This window comes from Hippocampus comes, unplaced genomic scaffold (genome assembly GCF_001891065.2).
Source record: "Hippocampus comes isolate QL1 unplaced genomic scaffold, H_comes_QL1_v1.1 scaffold36, whole genome shotgun sequence".
NCBI lineage: Eukaryota > Metazoa > Chordata > Actinopteri > Syngnathiformes > Syngnathidae > Hippocampus > Hippocampus comes.
The window spans coordinates 6096736-6124172 of record NW_017805695.1 but is presented as its reverse complement, the minus strand read 5'-3'; the positions used below and the strand labels follow the sequence as shown (position 1 = coordinate 6124172).

The following is a 27437-nucleotide window of genomic DNA, read 5'->3' as shown; positions in this document are numbered from 1 at the left end:
GCCTTGCCTTTTTTAGCAGTCCCAAATGGAGCTGCAAATTCCATGTTGCTGGCAGGGTGACAGGCCGGGAGATGGGATCCAGCAAATGGGAGATTAGATGAGGGCCGGCCGGCCACCGCTCCAGTGTACAATGTGCCGTCCGACCAACACCAGAGTTGTCTGCCAGCTGTCACCTTAAACTTTGAATGAATGGTTCATCGTTACAACTGGCCCCCATTTGCATTTGCACTTTTGATATTGAGGCAGCAAGTGAAGAGAGGGCATCAAAGATGCGTGTCGCCACTTTCGGAAATCCATGCTACACAATGTGTCCTGTGTTGTGGCGGCTTCCTTTTGGAATGCATTCTGTTGCGTTAGTTGGATTCATTGCTTCATGCAGGTATATAAAAATTCTCATTTGTCACAACTTCACGATCTTCAAAGTAACGTGAGCAGTAGTGAGTAGTAGTACCTGTGAATTCAAAATCCACCTTGTACAACTTCTGGAGGATTGGGTTCCAGTGTACACAGTTTTCAGTGGACACTGGTGAATTGTTTTTTTTTCTAGTTCAGCATTCTAATATTCGTAATGTAATATTTTTTTGTTCACGTGCACTTCTGACTGTATCATATTCCTGACCCAGACCAAAACCTCTTTCACCTTGGCCATCCAAGCTGACTTATCTCAGCTTGTCCTTGGCTCACTGTCTTACATATTATTTAGTGAGACGAGTGGTTAAGTCAAGCTGTAAATTTACCACCTTCCCAAGTTGCATAAAAGTCGGATTCAATGATTCCCGCTGTAGTCGAGCATTAAAGTAGACAGGAAGTGAACCTGAGGTGTGCACATTTAGAAATGAGCTGAATCCTCTGCATGATGCACTCTCTAACATTGTGGCGGTTACCATGCACTATCTTGACAGTTAACTAAAAGGCTGTGCCATGACTAGATGGGCATGTTGAACAGTCCACACATGGTCAAACAAAGCAGTTGGGCCAATTAACACTAACTATGTAGGTCGCACTGATAGTGTGGTCAACGAAACAGGATTTCTGACAGCAAAGCATGTGTTTGCATCTCTCTCTATTCACAAGATTGAGGCCCATGCCCCCAATGACGAAGACTCCAAATGATTAAACTTACACACATATAATTCATGCCACCCTCCCAAAGGTGTATATATATAATTGCTGATACAGTATTACTGATTGACTTACTATAGTTAGTGAAACTGTCCCCAAAACGCTTTTTCATTTCAAACTCACATTACCCTTAAAAAAAAAATGGCTTATAGTAACAACTTGACAAGTGGCCGCCATCTTTATGGGGAGGGGAAAAAAACACGAAATGAGCAGTTCATAGTTGTTCGAGCATTCACTTTTGGTTGGACATTTGGAACGGAAGGCAAATTTGTTGTAGACAAAGAAAAACTAATTGCAGAAACCGACACGTGATTAAATTGTTCTGTGGTGTCAGTATACACATTTTTACAACATTTTTACGAGGTTGCTGTCGGTCTTATAAGCGTTTCCTCAGGTTATGCTCGTTTTTTTTCTCGGGGGTCCTCTGTTCGCCAGCATGGGGTTAATTCCCCCTGCGAGGTGCTCGGGTTTCCCGCCAGCTGTCGGTACCCTCAGCTGTTTGTACTCCTGTCCCTGCAGCCCAGACAGCTTGGTCACACGCTCACACACACACATTCTGTGGCACAACGGCAGTGAGGGGGTGCGATAAATGCCACGGTCACCACACTGAAGCTCTCCTGGTACACCACCTCCTCGTTCACCTCCTACTTCATTTTTATCATCATAATTGGTTAATAACTGTCCAGCTGCATGATTATATCAGTCACCACTTTATGTCAAACTAAAGCTCCAAGACTAATTGTTCCTGGCTGCTTAAATCGCAAGTAGTCGATGAATTACTGTACTGTTGCTTTTAAGTTAGGACATGACAACGGCAAGTCGTTCTTTGTCAGGCCCCTCCCCTGTTCCGTTTTCCCGCTGCTGTTTAACTAACTCTAACTAAAGCAGTTAAAAGGACCTTGGACTGTCAGAGGCCCCAAGGAGAGCCAAGATCTGCAGATGGACTCCACACTCGGCACGTCGCTTGTGTATACGTGTAGTGACTCACAGCAGAACACACATGTGCAGCTATGTGTGCGTCAGGAGTGTGAGAAGGCCGACTGATTAATTATTAATCTTCTGAGTGCCATCAAATACAAGCACCGACGTGTTTAGCCATTGTGGTCAGGGAAGCTCGGTGATGAAGAGATGAGATCCCCCTGTCTGTGTGGTTCTTATTGGCTAAAAAGCCAGGCTGGATGCCTTTAAGTCAGTCAAACTGCAGCCAACTCACTCGCTCAGGTTGATGCTGTTCTCCTTTCTCTGCTTAACCTGGTCCAGTTTGCTAAGCTTGACGGTCGCTGCTCTTTCAGTGGATGGGGCCACAACTTGCTTCAAGCCGAGCCTTCTCTCCAGAGAATATGACCACGTTTTAGGGTCAGAATTGCCATTCAGCTCGGAAAGTCCCCTCGAACAATTTCATAAGCAAAGGGCAAATAAGGGGTGAGTTACGTTGGACCACAAAGTACCAGGCAGGTGGTGAATACAATGTATCCCCCTAATATTCTCTCTATCGAGGCTTTGCTATATCGAGGCTAACTTATTGCGCTATTATGAGTCACACAAATGAAAAACAGATCCCAGTTGTATTTATAATTTCAAAGTCAAAATTCCCAAAGAGTACACTCCTCAGTCCTGTTGAGAGCAGCCGCTTTGGGGGGCGTTGTCCTGTCACACACAAATGAGCTCACTCCGCCCCTTTACTGCAGCGTGTGGCGACGTGAATACGGCTTTGCCTTACCGTAACGATTACGAAATGTGCACCGTGGTAGGAACAGCCGTATACAGTCTGTTTGAAACAGAGTTCGACCCAGGGCAAGATGAGACTGCCAAGCCAATTTTAGAGCCACAGTTACAACGGGATGTTGAATGCATGGTTATCAGGAACTTTTGGCTTATGGGCTTTCTGGTGCTGATGGCTCTGCTAGCCAACTGCTACCGTGTAACGATATTGTGTCTGTTTATGTGTTGATTATTAGAGAATCCTGCAAATTGGTGCACCCAACCACACTGTAAAGTCTTGGCTTTGAAGCCATTGTGGTTCCACAGATTATGGCTGTCATGGATGGAAAAACTTGATTTAAATCAAAATCTGAATGAATGACTTACACAGTAGACACATTTTCTGACATCTGCAGCTCATGGCATGTAGAAAATGGCATAGTTGTGTGATTCGACTCTTAATTTATGGGCAGGCAGTTTACAGTGTGTTCCAAGTTATTGACTAGACAGTTTCCAGATTTTTTTTTTTTAATGACGGAAAAGATGGCAATGACTGGCAGGGCCCAACAGACACGTCTCTTGCTTGAGATTCAGTCCATGAACTGTATGAAAGACTCTTGCAAAGAAAATATTGCTCCGTGTAGACTGAGAAGCATTTTCTCCCTCCTTTCAAGCTAAAAAAGAAAACAATAGTACGGTATTTTAAAATAATGTCCATTTGACATGTAGTTCCACACCACTGCCAAGTCAATTACTACCAGAGCACGTGTTACAGTAATACATTAATGCAGGGGTGGCCAACCAGTCAGACACAAAGAGCTATTTTTTTTTTTTAACTGTGTTCCTGCAAAGAGCCACATAGACATGGGCATCCCGTCCTCGCGCATGCGCACGCACTCACGCGCGGGCGCCCAACCATGCACTCGCGCACGATGAGCAACAGCCAGAACGGCCTGAACATGAACGAAAGCTAAAGACACAAACACACAAATCCCCTCCTTCCACCCCTTGCGGTTGACTTGGGACCAGTCCGCTGGCTCCCGGTCAATTGTGATCGACGTATTGGGCACCTCTGCCTTAACATCAGAGGTAATTCGCTGACTAGCTTAGCGCTTAGCACCGTTGTTTGCGCATGAGTGTTGATTCAGTCATCTGATTGGTTGCCCTCTATGTCAATCAAGTAACGGGATCGATGTTCGGCTGACGTAGTACGTTCTGTATATTTAGCGCCGTCGTTTGAATGGTATTGCCACCGCCGAGGCGTTTTCAACGCTTGTCGTGTGAAAGTCCAGGAGTCGCATTGAACCAGCCAAAGAGCCGCATGCGGCTCGCGAGCCGCAGGTTGGCCACCCCTGCATTAATGCATCAAATCTGATCTTGAGCATTGATTAATCCTTACCCTTAGCAATAAAATGGGTCAGTCCTTGAGCGTTTATCTGTCGTCGTTATCCCTTCCTGGCGTTTTACTTTGTTTAAGATAGTGGATGACGGCAAAGTTATTTTAAATATACATTGTGGGATTTTTGTTGTTTCGTGTTGAGTTTGACGGTAAACCTCAAGAGGGAGTGGCGCTATACATCTCGAAGCCTCCTTTTTGAACAGTTGTCCAACTGCCGCTTGTTGTGATTTGAGTTGAGTTCAACGCCATTGTATGGTGCCATGCTCTCAAGCTTTTTCTTGCAAGTCAGAGCAAAAAAGTGGCTGAGCAACGTGCTCGTATTTCAAAAAACTCATAAGTTAGGTAAAGGCGTTATTGCATGAGTAAATTGAATGAAGAGCTCAGTCACAGAAGAAATTAAACTTGCAGGTGAAGTCACCACTTTGGTTCCTTGGCAACAGGATGCGCCAAAGCCTTGTCGAATAGATAAGGAGGCCAGCCATGCTGTCTGCTTGACAGGGATTTGGTGCCATCTTGTGGCATCTTATGGTGTTGCGGAAAAAGCACAAAAATAGCAAAGATGGGTGTTTTACAGTGAATAACAGAAGTAAAAAAGAATCTGTGAATGTGTAAGTAGCAAAAGGCAACAAGGTGGTGGCACACTGTGTTTGCACTCTCATGTTGCACTTTTATTGTACATTTCCTTCCGATGTCTTCTCACTTGACTGTTACAAGGTGATGGAAACTAGCTTGTTTATTTACAGTCGGATCCAATCGTCTCCTCTTGTGCAGCTCAATCAGCAACACATCCTGCTCTGCTCATCAATGGATTTTCACATTAGCATACTGTGTGGTCAAGCGTCATTCAATCATACGTTGTGTGTGCATTTGCGCCTTTTGTAGGGATGTTAGAGTGGTCAAGGTTGTCATGGCAACATAACATGCTTTTTTGTTACTCCGGTATATTTGAATGCGGCTGAACTCAACTATTATAATGGATGAATGAACAACAACCCAAACCATCCGGGATAGTCGTTCAGTTGAACCCACATCGCAACTGACAACTTTTGTTTTTGCCAAGCAAAAGAGTGAACTTGTAGTTGTACATGTGGCTGCAATTAGAGAGGTTCCAGTCTGTACCTTGTTTGTGTCACGTCTGGTCCCTGCCGCCCGTCCATTGATTCTTGAAATTATCGTGCTTACTTTAAACCCTCCACCGCTTACTCGCCTCCATGCATCCAGCTGCTTTTGGGAGGAAAAGCCCCATTAAGGTTGTTATTGTAGTTCCCCACAAGTGAATGTCTGCTGCGACCACACTGTGTGGAGAAGCAGGACAAAAATGCAACCTCCATTTGTACACCCATGCACTCGTTTCATACACCGACTTATTGTAAGTCAAGGGGTGAGTACACCTTGGACTGTTCACTAGTTACCGGTCATCAGTTGCATGTACTGTGGCAGATTTTGAGCCAACATGCTATCCATCCCCATCTTCACAAATCTCAACTTCACAGTTCACATTTTGAGAATGTATGGAGTGGAGGCCACAGCTCGCAAAGGCACACGTGCAACATTACAGTTGTTTCCGTGACGTTCGGCTTATAGTTTTATACATTAAAGTTCTACATTAAAGGTTCTTTTGTTTCTTAGGGAATATCAATTAATTTCGTTACAGAAAGGTGATTTGAATGGATTCATTTGATTCCACAACAGCAATACTCTCTTCTAGTATATGACTTTGTGTGCGTGTGCGTATGCGTGTGTTTCTAAAGGGGGTATTTTTAACAGCTGGCATGTCCTGAAGAGAGCTTATAAAATGTATTTAAGAAAAAATTTCATGAGTTCACCTACAGAGAGATTATTGCCACAGGGGGGATGCATGGAATATGTTGAGTTGAACTGATGATTTTATTTATGCATGCATGCATGCCAACGCTTTCTTGTGTCTTTTTAAGGCTTGTCTGGGTCTGTGCAGCATTCACCCTTGATCTGAACTGAATTGAACAGCCAAATGAGACCCGCCTCCTCAAGTGGTCTGGGTCCACCTGTGTGATAATGTTCACATTCGTCTCAGAAATTGTCATTCCAAATCAAAATTGTTTTGTTTGTTTTCACCAAATCAAGTGTGAAAATGAGTAAGTATGAACTAAATCTCAAAGACGAGGTGAATCAAAGCTTTCAAGATGTCCTTTTTTTCAATATTGTTTCCTTTGCCGGAGATGATGTAACTGGTATTTTCTCTATCTGTTGCCTCAGGATACTTTGAAACCCACGTTCACAGTAGCCGGCCTACCAGGCGGTACCAGCAGCGCCCAGGCCACCGTGCCCACCACCTCCACCAGCATGCAGGTGAGCAGCGGGCCCAACTTTCCCATCACCAACTACCTGGCGCCCGTCTCCGCCAGCACCAGCGTCAGCGCCAACGGGACTGTCCTCAAGACCACCGGCACCTCTACGGGCGTGATGCAAATACCTGGTGGCTTCACTTTCATGCCTGGTAGGTCGAAGCATTCTGTTGTTTGTGTGTTTTCTTGATATTTTTTTGATTTATTTATTTATGCATCACGTAGTCCCTGTGACTCGCACAGACGCGTTTGGCCGAGTGACTGCGTGGTTAGCTGATTCGAATTTAAATGGAACCTTGCCAACATCTCGAGCGTCATCTCGGGCCAGTCGTGCTTCACTTGTCAGGCTGTTTACATCACGCCTTTCAAAGCTAGTCACACACACTCACAGCCTTTTGATATCCACTCTCATACAGGAATAATTAGGTGAGGGGGGCACAATAGGCCTGGGAGCGAGGGCTGCAGAACACGGCCTAAAATTTGTCATGAATATTCAGCTACGCATCATGGCTTGTGATGACAGGAAATATACTTGGTGAAACTGCGGCTTGGTTTTGAACTAGATGTCGATGTTTTTCCCAGTAAAACTCAGGAGAGTTTGACTCAGGACTTTGAGGGGCGGGCACACTTCAATTTGGGGGTGCCAATCGGCTTCCCCAGCGATGATTCCGGACATTTCCTTTTTCTGTTGGCAGCGGAAGGAAAAACTGGGAGGGCCTATTTAACGTACCGATGGGCTTGCCCATCTAATGTGCATCCTCTGGTGATGCAGTTGTTTGAAACATGTAACTGTATTGCTCCGGAGGCGGCGACGTGAGAGAGCATTGCACTCTACGGGAACACCAACAAACTGCAACTGCCCTTCAAGTCCTTGGAGGAGGAATTCAAGGTATCGAGAGCCAGAGAAGTGGTTCAGTACAGGGACTCAAGTGATCCGATGGTGGCTAAAGCAGGGATCCAAGTGAGGACTGGCAGGAATTGGAAGGCAGAGGAAGCAGTTCAAGAGGCAGATGCAAGGCTGCGTCACAGGAGCCTGGTGGGAGTGGTCACACGAGGTCGAGCTGGGCTAGGATCTTTTCCAACCCCCCAAATGAACACCAAGGGGAAGGAAGGGCGACATCTTGTTCAGGAGGAGGTGAGAGCAGCAGTGGAGGAGACGAGAACCTGCAAGGCAGTGGGAATGAAGCAACAGGGAGCTTGGACGAGATGGGAGAATGCGGTTGAGAGGAAAGTGACCTGGGCTGAGCTCTGGAAAGCCGAGCCTCAACGCATAAAATTCCTTATCCGGGCAGTGTATGATGTGCTGCCAAGCCCGTCAAACCTGTACACATGGGGCATAGCAGAGACACCAGCATGCCCATTGTGTTCCAAGCGAGGAACCCTGGAACACATCCTCAGTTGCTGTACAAGGGCACTTGGAGATGGACGGTACAGGTGGAGGCATGACCAAGTCCTTAAGACCATCGCTGAAGCCATCAGCACAGGACTTGAGTGGGCAAAGCAGTTCCGACCCTCCAAGAAAACCATTGCCTTTGTCAGAGCTGGGGACACGGCAACTCCTGCCAGAAGAACATCCTCTGCAGGCATTCTGACGTCTGCAAGAGACTGGCAGTTGTTGGTGGACCTTGAACATCAGCTGAAGTTCCCCAGCCATATTGCAGTCACCACTCTGCGACCAGACATTGTCCTTGTGTCTGAGTCCACCAAGCAAGCTGTCCTGCTGGAGCTGACAGTCCCGTGGGAAGATCGCTTGGAAGAGGCCTTTGAGAGGAAACTCTCCAAGTACGCAGGACTGGTCAGCAATTGTCAGCAGGCTGGTTGGAGAGCAAGGTGTTTCCCCGTGGAAGTTGGATGCAGAGGATTTGCAGCCCGTTCTTTGGCCAGAGCCTTCAGCAGTTTCGGCATCGAGGGAGAGAGAAAGAGGAGAGCCATACGCAGTATCACTGATGCGGCTGAGAGAGCCTCAAGATGGCTGTGGCTCAAAAGAGGGGAGCCATGGAGTCATGGTAGCTAGTTAGCCATCTGGACACAAGCTGGGGTCTGATCAGCCCTGGTTGGGTCACCTGGGGGAGGGCGTATGATGTTGAGAGACCCGAAACGCCCTATGATCTCAGGAATACATCACTGATGATGTGTCCAGATAGGCATCAGTAGATGTATGTACACAACGCATTTAAATACCCGTTTTTGAGAACCGTTCAAAATGGTGATGCAGTTGTTTGAAACATGTAACTGTATTGCTAAAGGCAATATTTGTATCATTGCATAATGTTTGTTTAGAGGCAGAATTTAACTGCATATCATGACCCCGCTTCAGTTAGTACAGAAACGTGTAGAACATGCTTAGATGGTCATCGCCTCCCTTCCTCTATGGTGTCAGACTGTCGGTGCCGCTGTCCGCGTCACTTGGTAGCTGTGGTCTTCTGCCACAGCCGAACAGTCACATGGTGGTCGCTATATCATTGGGACTGCTAGCGCAATAATAGCCATGCTGCTCCTGTTCCTTCTTCGGTCTTTTTGCTTCTTCCTCCCCTGCAACCTTCCCTGACATGATCACTCACGGCCACACCAACACCCCTTCCAATGTCCGCACTGTGCCACCTGTTATTTTATAACATTAGCATGTGGAACAACACACCCAAGCTTAGCACCTTTTTGACGAGCATGTGACTAAATGTGAGGGTGTCACACATCTGAACAAATTTGCGAAACGCTTGTGGAACATTTGCACATATTATGCACGTGAAGAAGAGAAGAGGGAGATCCCAAATATGTATTATTTTCTGACATGTACTGCAACGGATTGTTTGAATCATCAAGCTGCTACAAAATGCCTTTTTTACGATAACTTTATGTCTCCGTGTCAAAAGGTGCTGTGGCTTCACTCAACGAATGACGTCTAATACTCTAATCGTAAAAAATAAAAAATCAGCCCTCATAATAATAATGCCCAGTTTTTTATTTCTGTCAAGAGAGAGAGAGTGTCGAAATATACCGCATTAGCAAGCCACCGCAGATAATTTAAAAATGAATCCCTCATTGCGTTATTAAATTTCTGGGAGGGAAATCTTCGTGTGGCTGCTGTATTAGGTCCAATTAGTTTGTGCAGAGGCGCTCAAGTGCATAATGGCATCATCGCTGTCTTGTACCTGGGTCGGATAAACGAGAGAAATTTAAAAACCCATCCATGCGGCATTCAAATAAATGGCGCGACTCTCACCTGACTCTCATCACTCAATGTCATGCTGGGCCGCGTGTGCATGTGTGTGCGCGCCGATAGTTACAGCACTAAAATGATGCGAAAACAATACTAAACCTGAAAAGCACCATAATTTTGCTTTGAGAGGTTGTTGACACTTGATGTTGATTTTTATTGGTGATGCGAAAACAATACTAAACCTGAAAAGCACCATCATTTTGCTTTGAGAGGTTGTTGTTTTTTTCTTGTACTGGCGAAACCAACCTTTGCATAACTGAGCTTCATAGTACATAAGGAATGCAACTCAGTGTAGCCAGAAACTGTTTGTTGAAGCTTATTTGTAGGCCCCGTTGGATGACGCTGAATCTCAAACTGTGTTATATAAGGAACGGGCTTGGAGAATATAGTATCAAATCTCCTCAGCGTGATGACTGAATGTGTGACTTTGCGTTTATTCACAGGGTGTTCCCCTGCTAGTCGAGAATAAAATAGAATAGCGTTTTAGTTGGCCATGGGGACGGTGCCCAGCCACAAATAGTGAAAATCTGCCAGGAATCGCCCTAACAAAACATTCGGAATTGCCCGTAGATGCCATAACATGGCATTTGTCTAAACTAAGCTCTTCAACTCATGTAAACACAGTTCCTTTGTACCAAGATGGTGCCAAAGCAATGCCGTTATTGCCAAGCAATACTGTTTTTCCTTTGGCTTGGGCACAAAAATGGTCAATAGCGAAAAAACAAAATCCGTGAAGGCTGAATTGCAAATACGCGGGACTGAACTGTACACTATGCCGTTTTACGAGTTCAGTATTTAAGTTTCCTGATCACAACGTACTCATGGACAAAAATACATTTCTTCGTGATATTTTTCGTGTTGATTTCCTTCTGTGTGGTGATTGGGCACTGCTTTGTGATCTCATCTGTATGGCTTCTGTCTCTCTGAAGTGTGCCTTTCTCCACACAGCAGCCTTTTCTCACATTCAGTCCTCTGCCACTCTGTTCTGTGTGTGCGTGCGTGTGTGTGTGCGTGTGTGTGTCTGAGTATGTGCGGCTGCCTCCTTCAGCAGGCACTCCTCTCCCCCCCGGCACCCCCACCATTCCTCTGAGCCAGCTGCAGCAGCACTCCCTGACTCTCCAGGGGCAGCATGGTCAGACTCTGACCGCCGCCCCTCAGCCTCAGCAGGGCCAGCAGGCCGTCTTCCGCTTCCCTGCTGCTGTCTCCCTCACAGGTGACCTGCTCTGGCCTGCCACCAATCCTACTACGACTACTACCGTGCTATTAACCACCACTGCTGCTGCCCCGATTCGCTGCCTGGCTCGCAATCAGGCGTCTAAATTCTTCACAAGGCTTCATCTAACGCACAACGACGGCGATTCTCATGTTCTGGTTTGTTTGTTGTCTTGTTGCTCAGTTGCGTGACTTCCTGTGTGTGTCTTATCACCAGGGGCGGGTGTCCCTCAGCAGCTCCAGGCCATTCAGGTTCACCCCAACACCCAGACCATCTCCAACAGTGAGAGCAGCCCCGAGATGTCCCACACCTCTACAAACTCCACGGGTATATCGAGTACATACATTTTACCTAACCACTTTGGAGGGGGAAACGGCCACATCAACCCTAAGAAGTATTGCGGGACTCTCAATAATGTAAATGCTTTGGTAGGCTAGATTAAACAAAAGAAACTGAGTGGGCTGCATGTTTCCCATAGGTCGATGTTGTCAGTAAGTGAAGGACAATCCGGTAATAAAATGCAAACTTAAAGAAGACAGGCATTATTTTGACTATTTAAAGAGAAATAAATGAAACCCAAGTCAGGTTCGTCAAAAGACCCCACAAATCAAGGGTTACACTTTCGCTTGTGGAGTCAGTGCTTCGTACACTTAGCCATTAGTGCGGTAGTCCGTGTATTTGGTGCATCATGGAACAGATGCAATGACCAAACCACCACTTGCTGTATGTACATGCCACTCATTAGAGCGAACACTGTTGGCTAATGCTAATCGGCGCATGCAACAAAAATGCAAAGCAGCGCTATGAGGTTGGATGTGAAAGTGTTTTAGACAGTCTCGTCTGGCTGTGGATTGAAAGTGGCAGGGGAGCACTGAGAAACTCAGTGTGGGGGCAGTTATGATGTAAATGACGTGAATTAGCTGCGAATGTCACAGTTTGCAAAATTCAGAACCGCAGTACACATTTCCAGAAAAGATCCATTTGGTTGTTTAATTTCACGCCGGATGAGCGGGCAAGGCACTCTGGAGATGCAACGGCAAAGTATTTGTGTACAAGCAATTTAGAAAATCACTTGTCCCTAATATGTCCCCTCTAATGAACGTGATGATATTGTCATTATATTTATTTTGTAACAACAATCATGTGTGCAAGTTATGACTTACCTCTTAATGTCTTCTTGAACATTTTGTTTTTCTTCCCACCTCAAGACTCAAATTTGAAAATGCCCCCCCCCCCCCATTTACATTAGTGTAGAAGTGATTCTCTCACAGAGTAGAAATTCTAGGAGGAAGACATAGGCCAGTTCGAATAAAACAGTCGATACAAAATCGTGATCTGCTTCTGTCCATTCTGCAAAAATGTGAGTTGTTTTTTTTTTTCATATGTAAAAATTTTTGGTCTGCAAATTTTTTTTGGGGGGGGGGATACCCTATCCATGATCAATTTTACACTTAACAATTTGTATTCGTTTGAATAAGGTCATTAGTTGGTTCATGAGGATGAACTTAAATAATGACATGAGAAAAAGTAAATCATTGTTGCCAGTTTGCATATTAGACTGACCGGTTCACACTTTGTTTTTTCTCAACCTGTCTGTTTTAAAGAACTCTTCGCCCTTGAGCCCGCAGTCCATTGAGATATACTTCATTTCCCAAGAGGGCCGAACTAGGACAAGCCCAAAAAAAGGATGCCTAGACTTGTTTTATTTGAAAATAAGCGCCACCTCCTGGCGGCTAACTGCACACGCGTGTGCGCACGCACTTTGTCCTATAGTTAGCTAGTTATAATAGTTAGCGCATCTTTCTGTCAGCTACGGTGAGTCTCCCGGCGACCATCGTCACCTCAACGGTGCCGTCGTCTGTGGCCGGTCACATGATGTACCCCAGCCCCCACACGGTGATGTACGCATCCACGCCCGCGCTGGCTGACGGGGGGCTCGCCGTGCTCAACGCCTTCTCCCAGGGCACGTCGGCCATGCAGGTTTCCCACGCGCAAGCCCACGAAGCAGGTAAAACAACCACACACACACACACACACACACGTGCACCTGCGTACGAAAGAAAAGCCCTTTTAGCATTGATTTGATGCAAGCGCGACAACTGAAGGGTCTTCCTCTCTCTCTTGCTCCCCCCCTGGCAGCGTCTGTCCCGCAAGTGTTCCTCACGGCCCCTCCAGGAACAGTGCAGATCCCCGTCTCGGCGGTGCAACTTCACCCAGTACGGCAAGATCTGCATTTCACAAGTGAAACTCTGCTCTTCCCTCTGCAACCCGCATGTCACGTGACCTCGCCACCCATTAACAGAGCACGCGGGCGTCACCTGCCACCACGTTCCGCCAATGTCGTGCAGTCAGGCTCATAAATGTGTTTTGATAGGCAGCACTTGGGTCAGTGGTGAGCATGTCTGCCGCGCGGTTCTGTGGTTCAGGGTTCGAATGTGGGCACAGACCTCCCTTGTGTGCAGTTTGCATGGTCTCCCCGTGTTTGTGTGGCTGCAGGGAAATGTTCACTTGAAGCACCAAAAATATATTTGCGCTACTTTTGTACAAAAATAACCAGATCCATTTTTTTATACCCTCGTCAGCGACTCCTTCCGTATAAGAAATAGATATCCACAAACTTACATCACATTCGGTGCACCTGCACAATTTTAACGATCATAATATTAATCATTTTTTATCCGTGACAACGTGTTGTTGTTCTGAATCAAACAATGTGTATTCTTAACGTGGATGTTGTTGTGTAAGGCTGCGCTGCATCATACTGAGAGCTGTTTCTAATATTTCACTCGTGCTGGCCTTTCAAATATGCAATGCATTTCTTTATATTCGCATTACTTGAAAGCAGCCAGGGAGCCAAGTGTGCCCTTGGGGGCCACATACGGCCCATTCGTACTTACTGGGCGGTTCCATTATTAACAGTCTTATATGTTTGCTCGAATTTGTGGGGGGTTTTCCTCCTACAATTGGCTGGTCAAAATGTATTCATCCCCCCCCCCCCATCTTTTAATTTACGTAAATACATAATTACAAGGTTTTTCCTTGAACAAAGAATACAGAAATTATGATCTATACTTTTTTATTCTATATGATAATCAATCAATTATAATTTATATATATTCATGAATAATAAAAATGAGAATTATTTAATTATGAAAAAAATACACCTTTTAATTTTTTTTCAAAATCATATGACCATTTTAAAGCTCAAACGGGACCTTTAAGTACAAATCTTTGCCCAGCCCTGCCGTAAGCACTTCTTATAAACAGATATTAGCCCAGAAATAGAGTGCAAAACAAATTCGACGGGAAATTCAAACATGGAGCTGATGTTTAACAGTCTCGGCAAACTGAGAAACAGCCGTCAGTCCGATGATGCCAAGCCCTCATTGAACGTCCTGGCGTCGGGCAGGCGTACCTAATGAAGTCCCTGCTTAGCGAGTGCCCAGGTTCACGCCTCGGCTGTGTTTGCATTCCAGATGGTGATTGGGCCCCAGTCGAGCGGCAGCAGCACTAACCTGACCGAGTTGCAGGTGGTCAACTTGGACGCGGCGCAAAACTCCAAAAGTGACTGATGGAGGCAAGCGAGAGCGTCTTTCTCTTTATTTATTGATGCCTTCCTACATCACACTTCTCAATGTGACCTTACATACAAACACACAATCAAGGGCCTGTGTGTGAATTGACCTTTCGCCCGTATGTTTTGGTATGTATATATATACATATATCTATATATTCGCAAATGCATAGGAAGTATATCACTACACGTGTCATCAGAATCCTATTTTCGATGTCATTAGATGGTATTTTTGTGTGTGCGTGCGTGTGCACTTTTTTTTATTGCTTGTTTTTGAAGATACAATTACATGAACACTCAGTTGGGGGTCACAAAGTGTCACGCCAGCCAAAGACGTTTGTATGAATGTACACACACACGCGCGTCTGTGTGTGTCAATGGAGAATTATGACTTGCTAATCTGTATATAGTTTTTAAAGATGAAAAAAAAAAAAAGCAAACAACTCATATTTTTAACCTGGTTTAGTTTTGTGTAACGGCATGGAGGTTTTTTTTGTTTTGTTTTTTGTTTGTTTGTTTTTTTTTTTTTTTATGTTGTGGTTTTGTATGTACATGACAATGACACCAAGAAGTGAATCTGTACATGTATACTGTTTGGGAAATATTTGAAAATGCTTTTCATGCTGTTCTACTACATGACTGCTTCACAAAGACTCAAGCAGGTTTGTCATGTGGGGGTGAGGACACATTGTTACGTGGAGTGCAGACTGTTGGTGGACATTCATAGGAATCTGATTGCACAGAACCACAATTAAATTGGACAAGTGTGGACAGTGCGTACACCAAACTCTATCGCACAACATTCAGTGGAACCTTCAATGTTGAACCCAATCCATCATGCGAATTGTTGTGATTGGATGGACGGATCGCGTTCATGCAACTCAAAACGGTTGCCATTCTGAAAGCTTTAAATGTACACGACAGGCAACGTCTTATGTCACATTTTAACATCCCTACACACAAGTTCAAACATCTCTAAAACTACATTAAAGCAAAACTACTCACCATTTGAAGATGCAGAGTAGCTGCAAAGTAACGAATGTTTGTTGACGTGTTTCACTGGTAGTTTCTGTACTATTTATTGGAATCTGCTTGCAAAAAAAAATAATATACCGGTAATATGCAATGTAATCATGCCCACATTGTGTTGAGCAGTCTGATTGTTTGCATTTCAGTTGCCCTTTACACTTTTCCTTTTCCAATTAAAAAAAAAAAAAAATGCGTTGTTGATGCTTTAGCTGCTCACTGAGCGTGACGTAATAATTTCAGAAATGCCCACTTTTTTCTCCAGAAACTTTTAGTTGAAATGCAAATTGTGGTAAGTTTAACTTTGGAGGTTCCACTGTTAATTAGGGGTAGGTATTTAATATTGATCCTTATTTAAATTCAGATGGATTCTTTTGTCAAAGTTGTGACATCACAACACGCGCTGCTGCAAAATGTGCTGCCTTACTTGCTGGACGTTCAAAGACACGACAGCAACACAGCTTCAATATTGCAATTAAATATTTGTTTGATTCTCAGTCAAACTGCAGTGGTCATTTTCAGTGTCATTGTTGTATCACCAGTGGGTTTTTAATTCATTGGGTGACATTTTTTTTTTTTTTTTTGAATCAGAGATGCAAGTAAACATTTCTAGATGATTTTTTGCACTGGTCCCTTGTTTTGTTTTTTTAATCTAGCACATCGTTTTCAGGGTAATATAACAATATATGTAAAATCGGATAATGGATTGATATATTTATGAATTAGCCTTCAGCAACAGATGGGATTTTTTTTTTTCTGAAACATCAATTAAAAATTATTATGCATGGGAGAGTCAGTATCATACAAGCTTTTGTCGGTCAAACTTAACAATGAAAATATCTCAAAAACCTGATGTGCTAGGAAAAAGGAAAGACTACCGGTATATATATTTTTTTCAAATCAGTCAAAAAAATACATTTAGGGACAAATAAGGCCATCTCTGATCAAAATGTCTTTTTTTTTTTTTTTTTTAAAGCACCATAGTGCCTCTTTTCCCGGACTGATTTTTGTACTATTACATTTTTAAATTTTTTTGCAAGACACCTTAAAAAGCTTTGCTCAGCTAAGCCACAGTTCCACATGTGTAACATTGAAGGTACCGGTAGTAAGTTTACTACCAAAAAAAAAAAAAAACTTTTTTTCCCCCTCGCGATGTGTTCTGACACAGGTGTGTTCAGCACCCAGTACCGGTGAACAAAAATGACTCTCCGTAGTAATACAGGAGTATGTTTTGTTTTTATTGTACAGATATTTTGTAATAAAAACAAGATCAAACATGAATGAACCCAGTTGGAATACATCTTTTATTCAGATGGAGAAAGTTGAACAAGAGCGCATTGTCCCAACAGCACTGAAGTCAAGATTGCTCATAAGGGAGAAATAAAGTGGGTGAGAACACATTAGGCTTGCTTTCTCAAATCCTCAGTGAAGCACCAGGAGGGAAGATCATGCACCATATGTCTCACGTTTGCATTGCACAAATGAAAATAGACAGAAAAAAAAAGAAACAAGGCTTCCCCTGCTTCTTGTTGGAAAAGAAGCAGAAAGACTCTGAGAACAGTAGTGACCGGTCAACATCGAAGAAAAGCAAACGAGATCAGTCACGGCCATGACAAAGTGAGCTGATGTAACCAAATAGATGACGAGAAAGAAGTACTAAGGCATCACATGTCACGGAGAACTCAGCCAATTAGCCTTCTGCTCTCTTCCAACAAAGAAAATAATGCCGCGGCATTCTTTTGACACCAGGTAGTATCCTTCTATATTGCTATTGTACACATACAATATACTGAACACACAAAGTTGGTAAGATGGCTGATTATAAAAGTTGCATGAAAAAAGGCAAGTCCTGCAAAATAGGAACATTACTCCTGTGATACACTATTTTGGGGGGTTAAGAGTGGGGGGGGGGGCAGATTAACTTTTGTGTTATTTACATAATGAGCAAGTGTGAAGAAATACAAATGTGCAAGTGTGACTGTTCAAGCACTTCCATCAACAGGTCAAGACCAAAAGAGACCAACACAAATCTCTCTCAAACCTTCCCACACAAGGGCTGAAACACGAATCTCAAAATGAATCAAACACCAAAGACACATGGAGGAATATCTTGAAGTTTCTCATCAAGTACTCCAAAAGAAGTGTGGTAAGATGTTGATTTAAAGCAACCTACACCTGGCCAAAGAATACGTAACAATATAGTACACATTTGGGTCATCCAAGACACAACACTGCTTTTAAATACACGTTTGTATAAGAAGGCATAGAAACATAGAGGAGCTCAGTGGCTCGGGGTGGGGAACGGAACGGTGAGAGAGGCCTTGTATCTTTGTACAAATGTAAGCGAAAATGTAACAAGTGCATGTGCAAAAGTCCGCCGGCTCCTAAACACCACATTGGATGGTGAACTCTTTGGATGACGATGAAGCTTCGTTTTGGATGAAGGAAATAAATCATCTGCCCGTCGACTGCATTAAAAGCATCCAAATACCATGATGGTTTAAAAAGAAAGCAAATCAATAAATAAGAGGACTTGGCATTTTAAAAGGACAATGTTAACTGCATGTCTTCAAGCATGGAAAACACGAAAGATAAAAATGCTCCATAAACAAAAATGGTGTGCTTCCACACTAAGGCGATGGCATCCATGGCTGCAAATAAATACACGCATCTTTTTGTCCCACACACAAAACATCCATCATGATGATGATGATGATGAGGAGGAGGAGGAGGAGGATGGTTGGCTGGGCAGTGAAAGTGAACACGCAGAGGTTGCCCATCTTCAGTCTTGTTCCTCTGCTGCATGGGCAGTATTGAACCTCAGGAACACACAGCCCATCAAGTCCCGACAGTCGCGTCAAGAAGAGCGGGCGAGCCGTTATGGCGACGTAGAGGCGGTGGCGTGGTATTTGACAAAAGCGATGGCCGCCAGCTCTTTGCAGAACTCCTCCAGCACGATCACCCCCTCCAGGAGAGTCACGTGGTCGATCCTGGTCGGAGAGACGGGATCAAAATACGACTGCTCGTTTGAGCGACAGACGAGCGAGCGCTTGCGCCAAGACGCCGTACGTACGTGATGCCCTCGGGCTCCAGACCCAACAATCTCTTCCTCACCAGCAGCAGTTTGGGGGTGAAGTCGGGGATGCGCTGAATCCTCAACATGAGGTCCCCCACGACCTGACAAAAAAAAAAAACACACAAGGTTTGCCCTTCTTGCAAACACATGACATGTTAAGACTCCAGAAAGATCCTTGAAACAAATGGGTTAAACTTACCCTGACGACAACAGAGAACAAAGACCTGCATCCGGGAGCCAAGTTGACGTAGGGGTCCAGCAGGTACTCGTGCAGGTGGGGGTGCGGTAACAAAGACAGTTTGGAAAGCACCGCCGTCACTTGCAGGTTGACGTCATACGGCTGCGAGACGCAAAGCAAACGGGAGTTCAAGACTAAGTGGTCAAGTTTTAGCATACCGGGCGTGAGCTGGGCAAAGTGCTTTTAACGAAGGCCTCACCGATTCATCAGCCGGTATTAGCTCTGTTCAGCCTACAAAAATTGCCCGATTTTTCTTTTTTACACATTACAGCATAGGGAAAAGATAAAGTCATGTAAAACAGTCAAATGGTCTACCTGTAATTCGTATTTGTATTGTTGTAAATGTTAAGGGACCAAAAATGAAGTTATTTTAATTCATTACAAAAAAATTGGTCGGGCCTAATCATATTAACATTTTCGGTGAGAGAAGTCCGGTCAAGCAGACTGGCGTGAATGACAGTCGTTTTATTTAACCCTCATTGTGGAATTATGACGTCAAAAATGGCTGTGGTGGGCACAGATAGAAACTTCATTAGATACACTTACAGAATCTAATGAGATGCAATACAAGAACACAAAAAAAAAAGTCTACCTTGATAAGGTCTATAATAATACTGATAGTACTAACACCACTAAGATTACTAGTGGTGAAATAAAAAAAAAAAAAATTTTAAAAAAAGTACATCCCCAAACTGACCTGATCTAGAATGCGCCCCATCCTATCAAAGAGGACCTTAAGGAAGTGGCCCTCAAAGAAGGGGAGTTCCAAGTTGCATTTCTCAAAGGCTTTGGGGCTTCCTCTCCAGTCCCAGCGCAGACAGATGCCGCAATAGTCTCGGAACTAAGGACACCCATTCGTCGGCATTAGAATGTGCTCTTCTGGTGATGATGATGATGATGGACTCTTGAGAGGTCACCTGTCTGTGCGCGTCTCGGAGGTACGTGTCATAGCCACTTCCTTCCACAAAGTACGACGACTTTGCCTCGTCGGGCACCAAACACAGGAAACTGCAAGCGGCGATGGCGGACAAATTAAAACGCAAAAGAAGATCAACGGCGAGCGAGCGGCGAGCGTGTCGAGCAGATGGCGGACCTGTTGACGATCTTGTGAACTTCCGTTTTCCCCTCAGACTTGGAGTGGTCCGGACTGTGCGACGGAGACGGGCTGAGCCAATCGGAAGACGGCAACCTGCTGTCTGGCGAGAGGTCGTCGCCAAACAGCGGATCCTCCTCCAGGTCTCTGCACACAAAAATATTTACTGAACATTCACCTCAACCATGAATAATTATTTCACCACATATTTGACATTCTAACAGGGTCCTTACACAGCGTCATGAGGCTGCCCGTTTTCAATGGGCTCTCGTTCTTCGGGAGGTTTGTTTTCCAGGTAGTTCCTCTCCTCGAGGTTCCGCAGCACTAAACTGTGCAGGATGTGCTGGTTGGGCTTCTGGATGAGCTGCTCAAAAAGCCTCAGAGTCATGATGCTGATCTGCAAGTGATTGGGGAGGAGAAGAAGAGCCGTTCAGTTGTCGGCGTGGCGCAAGAGCAACGTGCCCGACGTTTGCTTCCTGAGAAGAAAAGAAAGCCGACAGAGGCTGTCGCAAACGTCTGATATAATTAATCCTGCATTTGTGCGAGGACAATGTGCGCGCGGTGGCTTTGTCAGATATTATTTGTGTGCTTTTGGTTGACAACATGAGTCACAGCAACGCTTTGGGTTTTTTTCTACACAGGCAGGTGGTGATTTTGGAACAAGTCAAATGAGAAGAATGCATTCCTGACAACAAAGAAAGCAACCACAATGAAAAAGCTTCATAATGGTTGACAGATGAACGATAAAACGTGACGGTGACCTCGTCTGAAAGGTGGTCACAGTGCTCGATGAGCCTGTGCCTGACGGGATTCTGAGCGATGGTAGACGGAGTCTCGGCTTCGCTCTCGTCCCCCAGGAGGAAGCGCACCATCTCTTGAAGCAGCGCCTCGGACGTCACCTGCCTGATGATCCTGTTGAGCAGGGCCGTGGAGGTGAGGATGCCCATCTCGGACCTACGATTGAGAACGCGGGCTTTAAGAAGCAAATCATGACAGAGGAATGCAAAGCGGGGGCGAGTGATGACAGGATTTACGTCTGCATAAGCTGCGGCTCCATCACACCAACAAAAAATCGTTCGCGCACCGCCTTGGCCATCACAGAGGCCGCCGACTGGAAGTACAAAAAACAAAACTTGTTTCTGCCAAGTCAAGTCGAGTCAAGCGGCAAAGTGACACATCCTCACGCGGCAAGCAAAATGACCTTCTGAGCCTCTTTAATGAGCTGGTCGCAATAATCCAGCCACGAAAGGAAGGAGATGAGAGGCCTCTTTCCCGCAAACATTGCAGCATCCTCCTTCCCATTATATACATCAAGACTGAAAAGAACAAAAAAAATAAAAATAAAAAAAATAATCGGGATATTCTTATACAACTGAACTGACATTGTATATAAACAAATAAATAAGATGGTTCTACCCCCAGTTGATGGACTCCACTGTCTCGATGTCCAAAGGGTCCATGGAGGGCGGAAGGGCGTTGTAGAGGGTGACCAGTCTGTCGGTCAGAAGCTCACAGAGCTCAGTGTTCTCAGTCAAGCACTTGGCAGCAGCGGGTTCGGGTAAACTGACCAGCAGCATGAGGCCTTCACAGGCCTTCACCACAATCCTGCCATCCTGCACAATGGACAAGCGGATACAAAATCCCAAAACAAAGTCTGGCAACACCGAAGGGTGACTTACACGGTGTGTTTACTCACGGGACTCTTGGTAAGGTTGAGCAGCGAGGTAACGAGATTATAATTGTTGTTGTTGTTGCTGTTGCTTGGACTTGAGATGGAAGCGGCCGCTTGTGCCGCCTCACTGCCTTCTGCGCGTTCTTGACCCGTGTCTGGAGCCAACGCGGCGGCCTTTGGCCCGTCCGCCCCAGCTGGACTCTTGTTCTCGTTTTTCTTAGCCTTGTTCTAGAAACAACAACACACACGTGAGTAAATGTCTAGTACTGTGTGCACTTACTGCCGTCAGACAGAAGAGCATTTATTTTTTCCTCTTCATCACTGGAATTCGCAAGCATAGATCAACAAAAATAGATTTGACCAATTGAGTGGAATTTGATCATTTCCCACAGCACATCAGGGTTAATAGCATTAGATTTTTCATTATAGTTCGGTTTTATTTCATTTTTACTTTTTAAAAAAAATTAGTTCATTGTAATTAGATTTTAGAGCAAATTTGTTAGTTTTTATTAGGTGTCTTTTTTTGTTTAGTTTTAGTATTAGTTTTTTTTATTTAAATATATAAAGCATTTTTCAGGTCCAAAAAAAAAAAAAGTATTATAAAATATTTTGGAATAAAGTGAAAGATAACTCAAACTGTTTGACCTTCCTTTTTTCTGTACTTACGAACAGCAATACTGAAATTCATGAATGATCAAGATGAAAACAAAGGATATTTTCACTACAGTTAGTGTTAGTTTTATAAACGTAAGATTTAATTTCGTTTGTTTTTTTTAAAGCAATTCCATTTTACATTTGATTTTGTTATTTTTTTCATTCGTTTTTCTGTCACTATAATAACGTTGCAGCACACCGAGTGAGAATTATTGCTCTAAGAAATGTTGACGACTATGACTTCTACTGCATTAGTGTAGATTAGTGACAGACTTTTGAGAGTTCCGACCCTCGCCATAAAGGGAGGACTGCCTGGGGACAACAACCTACCTCAAGGAAGAAGTTGACAAGATACGGATCCTGCTTTAGTTTGGCACAAACTATACAAAGGAACTGAATCTCCTCGTTTTCCGTAGGAGCAGCAAGTACGTCCCCACACAGGCGGATCAGTTTCTAGCAGAAACAGGTTAAAAATTGTTACACAACCAGTGCTTGGGCAAACTGCCAATATGGAAAAAAAAAAAAGAGTGGAAACGCTAATCATCACACCTGAACTGGTCTGTGAACATTGATGTGTGGCAGGAGAGGTTGACGGATGTGTGCTAGCAGCTTCGTGTAGAAGGTCAGGACCTGCTGCTTCATTCCTGGAGGACACTAGTAGGAAACCCATTCGTTTCACATACCACTTATCATCAATATGAAGTTCTGAAAACATCCCACAATACTTTGTGTCATCATAATAACATCAATTATTGAAAGGTTTTATGAAATATCCATCAAGTCATCGAACTGTCAAAATGAGGACAGTCAATGAGATTTTGCTATTGTTAAACTCCCTCTTGAAGACAGAATTTAAATGCACGGGTGTCTTACATCTGCCTTGCCCAAAGTGTAAAGTGTCTCCAGGATCTTGTGGTGCAGGAGATACTCCATGCAAGGTCCAGTCTCCCCAGACTCCCGTTCGAGTTCCTCCTGACTCAGAATTTCCAGCATTTGTTCCAGGTGGGACGGGATGTTGGTGTCTGTGACTGGCGCTTTGTCATCTGATAGCAGAAACAAACGTACAACGGTAAGATGCATCAAGTTCATTATCTTAAGTTGGTCGAGTGACGCTATGAATAGCTTCAGTCAAATCTTGTTAGCGTTAGCAAATAGCACAAGCAGTCAATGTTTTTTTTTTTTGTTTTTTTTTTTTTACATAAAGCCAAACTAATATGTACATAAGAACTGCAACATGCAGCAAGGGAGAGCTAGTGTGTCAGTGTGTCCCACAACGACTGAGCTGACTTGGAGCTCAGGAAGCAGGCTGGCATGTAAAGTTTCCATTGTATAATGTATCATCTTTGTAAACTGTTTTCCTCCCATCCCCAAAACAAGAGAATGGACGCTTTACTTAACTTTCCCCCATTTGTCACCGCAAAATGTGAACTAACATACTTATTGTAGAACGCCACTTCAGAAACTGATCAGAGGATTGCATAATCAAGTACAAATGCAACCTAACCACATAAACCCAGAAAAAAGCTCCACAATGACCACTATTTCAACAAAATCGTACAGAATCAAGACTATGTTCACAGGGTGGAAACGAGAGCTGAGGATCATGTTTAATATTAATGAGATCGGACTGCATCAAATTTTACTGACATGTAAAGCAAGATTTATCCACATTGCAGATGTCAGCATGGCACCTACATGTTGTAAAAGCAATAATCATCCCAAACATGCAAGAGAAGAGTCAGATGATCCCAAACGTACTGCTTTCCGAATCACTTTAAAAATATTTTCAGTATAGTAACTACAGCAATATGCTGAAACAACAGCATGGGTTTAAACTCCAAGAATGCCAAGCATTTCACATTCATTACTCATGGTAAAAGTGCTGCCTTTTCAGCATTAGACCCTTAGAGAAAGCAAACACAAATGTTCAAAACCTGCACATGACTGCATTTACCCAAAAGGTATAATAAATCAGAAACTAGTTACTGAGTCAATAATGCCATCAGGTTTTGGCCTGAGACAGATCTTACCTGACGTTTCAATGTAATAATGTGTAATGGCTTTCCAGTGATAGACAAAGTCCTCCTGCAGGGGTAGTGATGGAGCTAGCTGAAAAAAGAAAACAGTAGGAATAAATTAGACGTGTTGACATTAATCAGCTGACAAGAGCAAAGACTGTACAGTGTATCTGTTTTATAAGACAGTAAAAAGTATTTGTCCGAAAATAGTGTTGTTGTTCTTAAATAAAAACGTAATGTAGATTTGTATTCATAAAATATTTGGTCAGTTACAATTATTGATCAAAACGAATGCTTTGTATCTTGTGTCCGAATAAGTAAGTTGATGACTTTTGTTTGAAAACGTTTCGTTAAGTAGCTCCCCTCGACTGACTTGAAAGCAGCCCAAAAAAAAACACGTCACATATCAGACGGCCGTCAAAGTCCTCACCGAATGTTTGCTCAAGAGCAGTGCAACTGCAGTTGCGCAATGGAAAACTTATGTTTCACTATTGCAACACTCTAAAGATAAAACTCACTTGCGCTAAATAGCAGCAACATGAGCGTAGCTGCAGGACGCTAAAAGCAGCTAATGTTAGCGGCTAACTCGCACCATCTGCCAAGCTAGTTACACACAATCAGCTGATTACCATAAGGACAAGTGCAGTCCAGGAACTGCAACATGTCCCGAGCATATAAACAATGTTGACATTGTGCATTACTTGCTCCAATTTCCACTTAAACTGGCAGATGTAAACGCTCGTTAGCGTATGCTAGTTCGTTAGCACTGCTGACGTTTTGGTACGGACGGTCTCGATAACCGAATGCAAGTAAAATATGTTTAAAAAATAGACACAAATTAATGCAGGGTTACGTTTTTTCTCAAGACTCACCGCTTCCACTGCATGCTGGAGAATCGACGTAAATTTGGAGAACATTTTGTTCTTCGACTGAACTATTTTCTCCCGAGAAGACCTAGAGAATTCCTCTATCTTCTTCTTCCTGTTGTTGCCGCCTCGATCCAGATTGGAGCTTTCGTATAACGACCCTTGAAACGAGAGAATCGTCGTAAGTAATAAAACAATAAAACGTTTCTGGCCGCGAAAGTTCGCGGGCCATAAGCGCAGCCGCTGTAAACAACCAGACGTCGGGCGAGAACCGAGCTAGGCTAGCTCACTTTGGACACGGTGGCACTTCGCTCACCAGGCAGCCCCGTTTCCCACCAGCAGGACCCGCTCGACTACAACACACGCGGCCAGTTTGACACTGACGACGGGCAATGCATACAAATGCAACAGGGAAGCGTTCAAAAGAGTATTTTCAGTTTGGCTACAAACATTAGATGAAGGCGTTATGTGACGTCTTTCTGCCAACCAAGCAATGTAGATTTGAGAAACAATGGAAATAGCATTTTGCGTAACTCGCATACAGTCTCATAACACATGTTGAAATGTTTGTGCAAATGTTTTGGAATTGCCCAAGTCCACACGATACGGACAATGAAAAAAAAATAAAAGGTATGTAACAATTTGACATAAAAAGACAAACATGAATACCCGTTAACCCATTATTATTTGTATTGCTCAGAACGTCCGTAATTCCCGAAACAATACGGCTGATTTAAATGTTACGAAGACGCTATACTCAATAAAACGCAAGCGATCTAACCATGCCAAACATTATTAAGTTTAATATAGTGGAAAACTTCAAATCAAAAAGGATGCTGCCTATTCCCGGACACGCCCTGCTGCCAGTGTGCCATCTCCACCGTCTCGTCCGCTAAATAGCAGCCACCGTTTTCCAGGCGTTCAAATTAATGTTGAGAATGCCTGACGAAAACTTCAAGTTCAGATAAAAAACATTAACATTTGAAGCGACGCCCCGCGTTTGACTGAACTGAGCTCGTCTTCTGTTCATCGCTGCAGAGAAAGACAGTCCTACCCGGCATGTCTGCAAAAGGTGAGTGTCTTATGCCGCAGAAGCCTTCATATCAGTTGATGCGGAGGCAGGTCTCTTCATTTTGGGTAGGAGAGGGTTGAAGAACGGGTCTGTTTGCGAAATAAACCCATTGCCATCTTTCAGAGGAGCAGTGACAAAGGCATCGACTGTGTAAGTAAGTAGGTTACATCGTTGCAGCTGGAATAACCACACTGCTGCAGCCTTCAATTTATTTGATGATGTCTACACCTTGTAACCTCATGTCTAAAAATAGACCAGACATTTGAAATCATCACTTGCAAAATTCACCCCATTTGCTCTTTCAGTCAGTGGATGTTGAATGTGATCTGAGAATCACAACATACTATACTTTCTCTTGCCTCAGCAAAAACTGTGATTAATCCGTATACAATACACACACGCAGCAGCATATTTGACTTTTCTTCATCATATTAGTAGAGAGAATTCAAGGAGGGAATTCCACCTAAGTGTCTTGCGCAATGGTAGCTCTTGTGTGAGTGCTGGTGGCGGGAGGGAGCAACTGCCCGACCCTCTTTTTGAGTGAGTCAAGGTCAAGATTCATAGTTCCATACTGCCCAGTACATACTACTCTTAGCTGACTGCTTGTGGTGCATTGATACTTTTGAGAGCCGCTCTTAAGCACACAAGTCACAGACGGTGTATGTCGCTCGATGATATAAGTGAATTTTGTGCCTGTAAATATGCCATGTGATTAACTGAGGACCAGTCCGGGGTGGAGTCCACTTTTCGTCTGAGGTCTCCTCACTCCACTTCCCTTCGATTTTGAACAGGATAAGCGGTATAGACATTGGAAGAATTGACGGGTGCTTAGCACAAAAGTGGTACAATACTGTACTGATGTTCCTTTACAAAATAAATCACATTTTCCAAGGTTGTCACAAGACACAAAGAGCTGCAAACAATGCTGCTGGATGGTATTGTTGCGGTTAGATGGGAATGGATTTCAGTAAGGTTGTGCTGTTAGATATAACCCACAGCTTATCCATCCATCGGTCAGAGGACCTGCTTGAATGATAGGATGAGCTGTGGCAGACAAAGATTGCCATGACCTCAAGGTTACTGTGGGTGGATTCATAATGGTTTGAGCCTGGCTTTTTATGGTAACAGTTGTACACACACACACACACACACACACACACACACACACACAC

At 44.0% G+C, this 27437-nt stretch overlaps 3 protein-coding genes across 8 annotated transcripts in view; 2 read left to right on the top strand and 1 right to left on the bottom strand.

Moving 5' to 3' along the window:
• Positions 1 to 16079, top strand: part of LOC109523089 (serum response factor) — a 36640-nt gene extending 20561 nt beyond the window's left edge. For 2 of the 5 annotated variants that reach the window (XM_019881977.1, XM_019881973.1), the window contains exons 3-8: positions 6458 to 6698; positions 10812 to 10976; positions 11193 to 11303; positions 12787 to 12984; positions 13116 to 13192; positions 14453 to 16079. In XM_019881977.1, coding sequence (XP_019737536.1) covers positions 6458 to 6698; positions 10812 to 10976; positions 11193 to 11303; positions 12787 to 12984; positions 13116 to 13192; positions 14453 to 14548 — 888 coding nt within the window. In that variant the 3' untranslated portion in view covers positions 14549 to 16079. Of the gene's footprint in view, positions 1 to 6457; positions 6699 to 10811; positions 10977 to 11192; positions 11304 to 12786; positions 12985 to 13115; positions 13218 to 14452 lie in introns of all 5 variants that reach the window. The other 3 variants (XM_019881976.1, XM_019881974.1, XM_019881978.1) reach the window with 3 other exon arrangements.
• Positions 16080 to 16793: 714 nt separating this feature from the next.
• fhip2a (FHF complex subunit HOOK interacting protein 2) lies at positions 16794 to 26360 on the bottom strand. 2 transcript variants are annotated; one of them, XM_019881971.1, is made up of 18 exons: positions 26248 to 26360; positions 25200 to 25354; positions 24340 to 24418; positions 23183 to 23352; positions 22859 to 22963; positions 22640 to 22762; positions 21680 to 21883; positions 21400 to 21596; positions 21185 to 21299; positions 21018 to 21094; positions 20745 to 20937; positions 20217 to 20380; positions 19984 to 20130; positions 19808 to 19898; positions 19588 to 19731; positions 18852 to 18992; positions 18650 to 18753; positions 16794 to 18566 (listed from the first exon to the last, which is right to left on the bottom strand). In XM_019881971.1, exons 1-18 carry the CDS (start codon positions 26252 to 26254, stop codon positions 18455 to 18457), a joined length of 2328 nt encoding a protein of 775 aa, XP_019737530.1. In that variant the 5' UTR covers positions 26255 to 26360; the 3' UTR covers positions 16794 to 18454. The 2 variants fall into 2 exon arrangements, with proteins under 2 accessions (XP_019737530.1, XP_019737531.1); XM_019881972.1 differs by lacking the exon at positions 26248 to 26360 and adding an exon at positions 25484 to 25556.
• The window catches only part of ablim1a (actin binding LIM protein 1a), a 44553-nt gene continuing 42763 nt past the window's right edge, over positions 25648 to 27437 (top strand). The window contains exon 1 of the mRNA XM_019881956.1: positions 25648 to 26265. Within this exon, the coding sequence (XP_019737515.1) occupies positions 26253 to 26265 (13 nt within the window). The 5' untranslated portion in view covers positions 25648 to 26252. The remainder of the gene's footprint in view (positions 26266 to 27437) is intronic.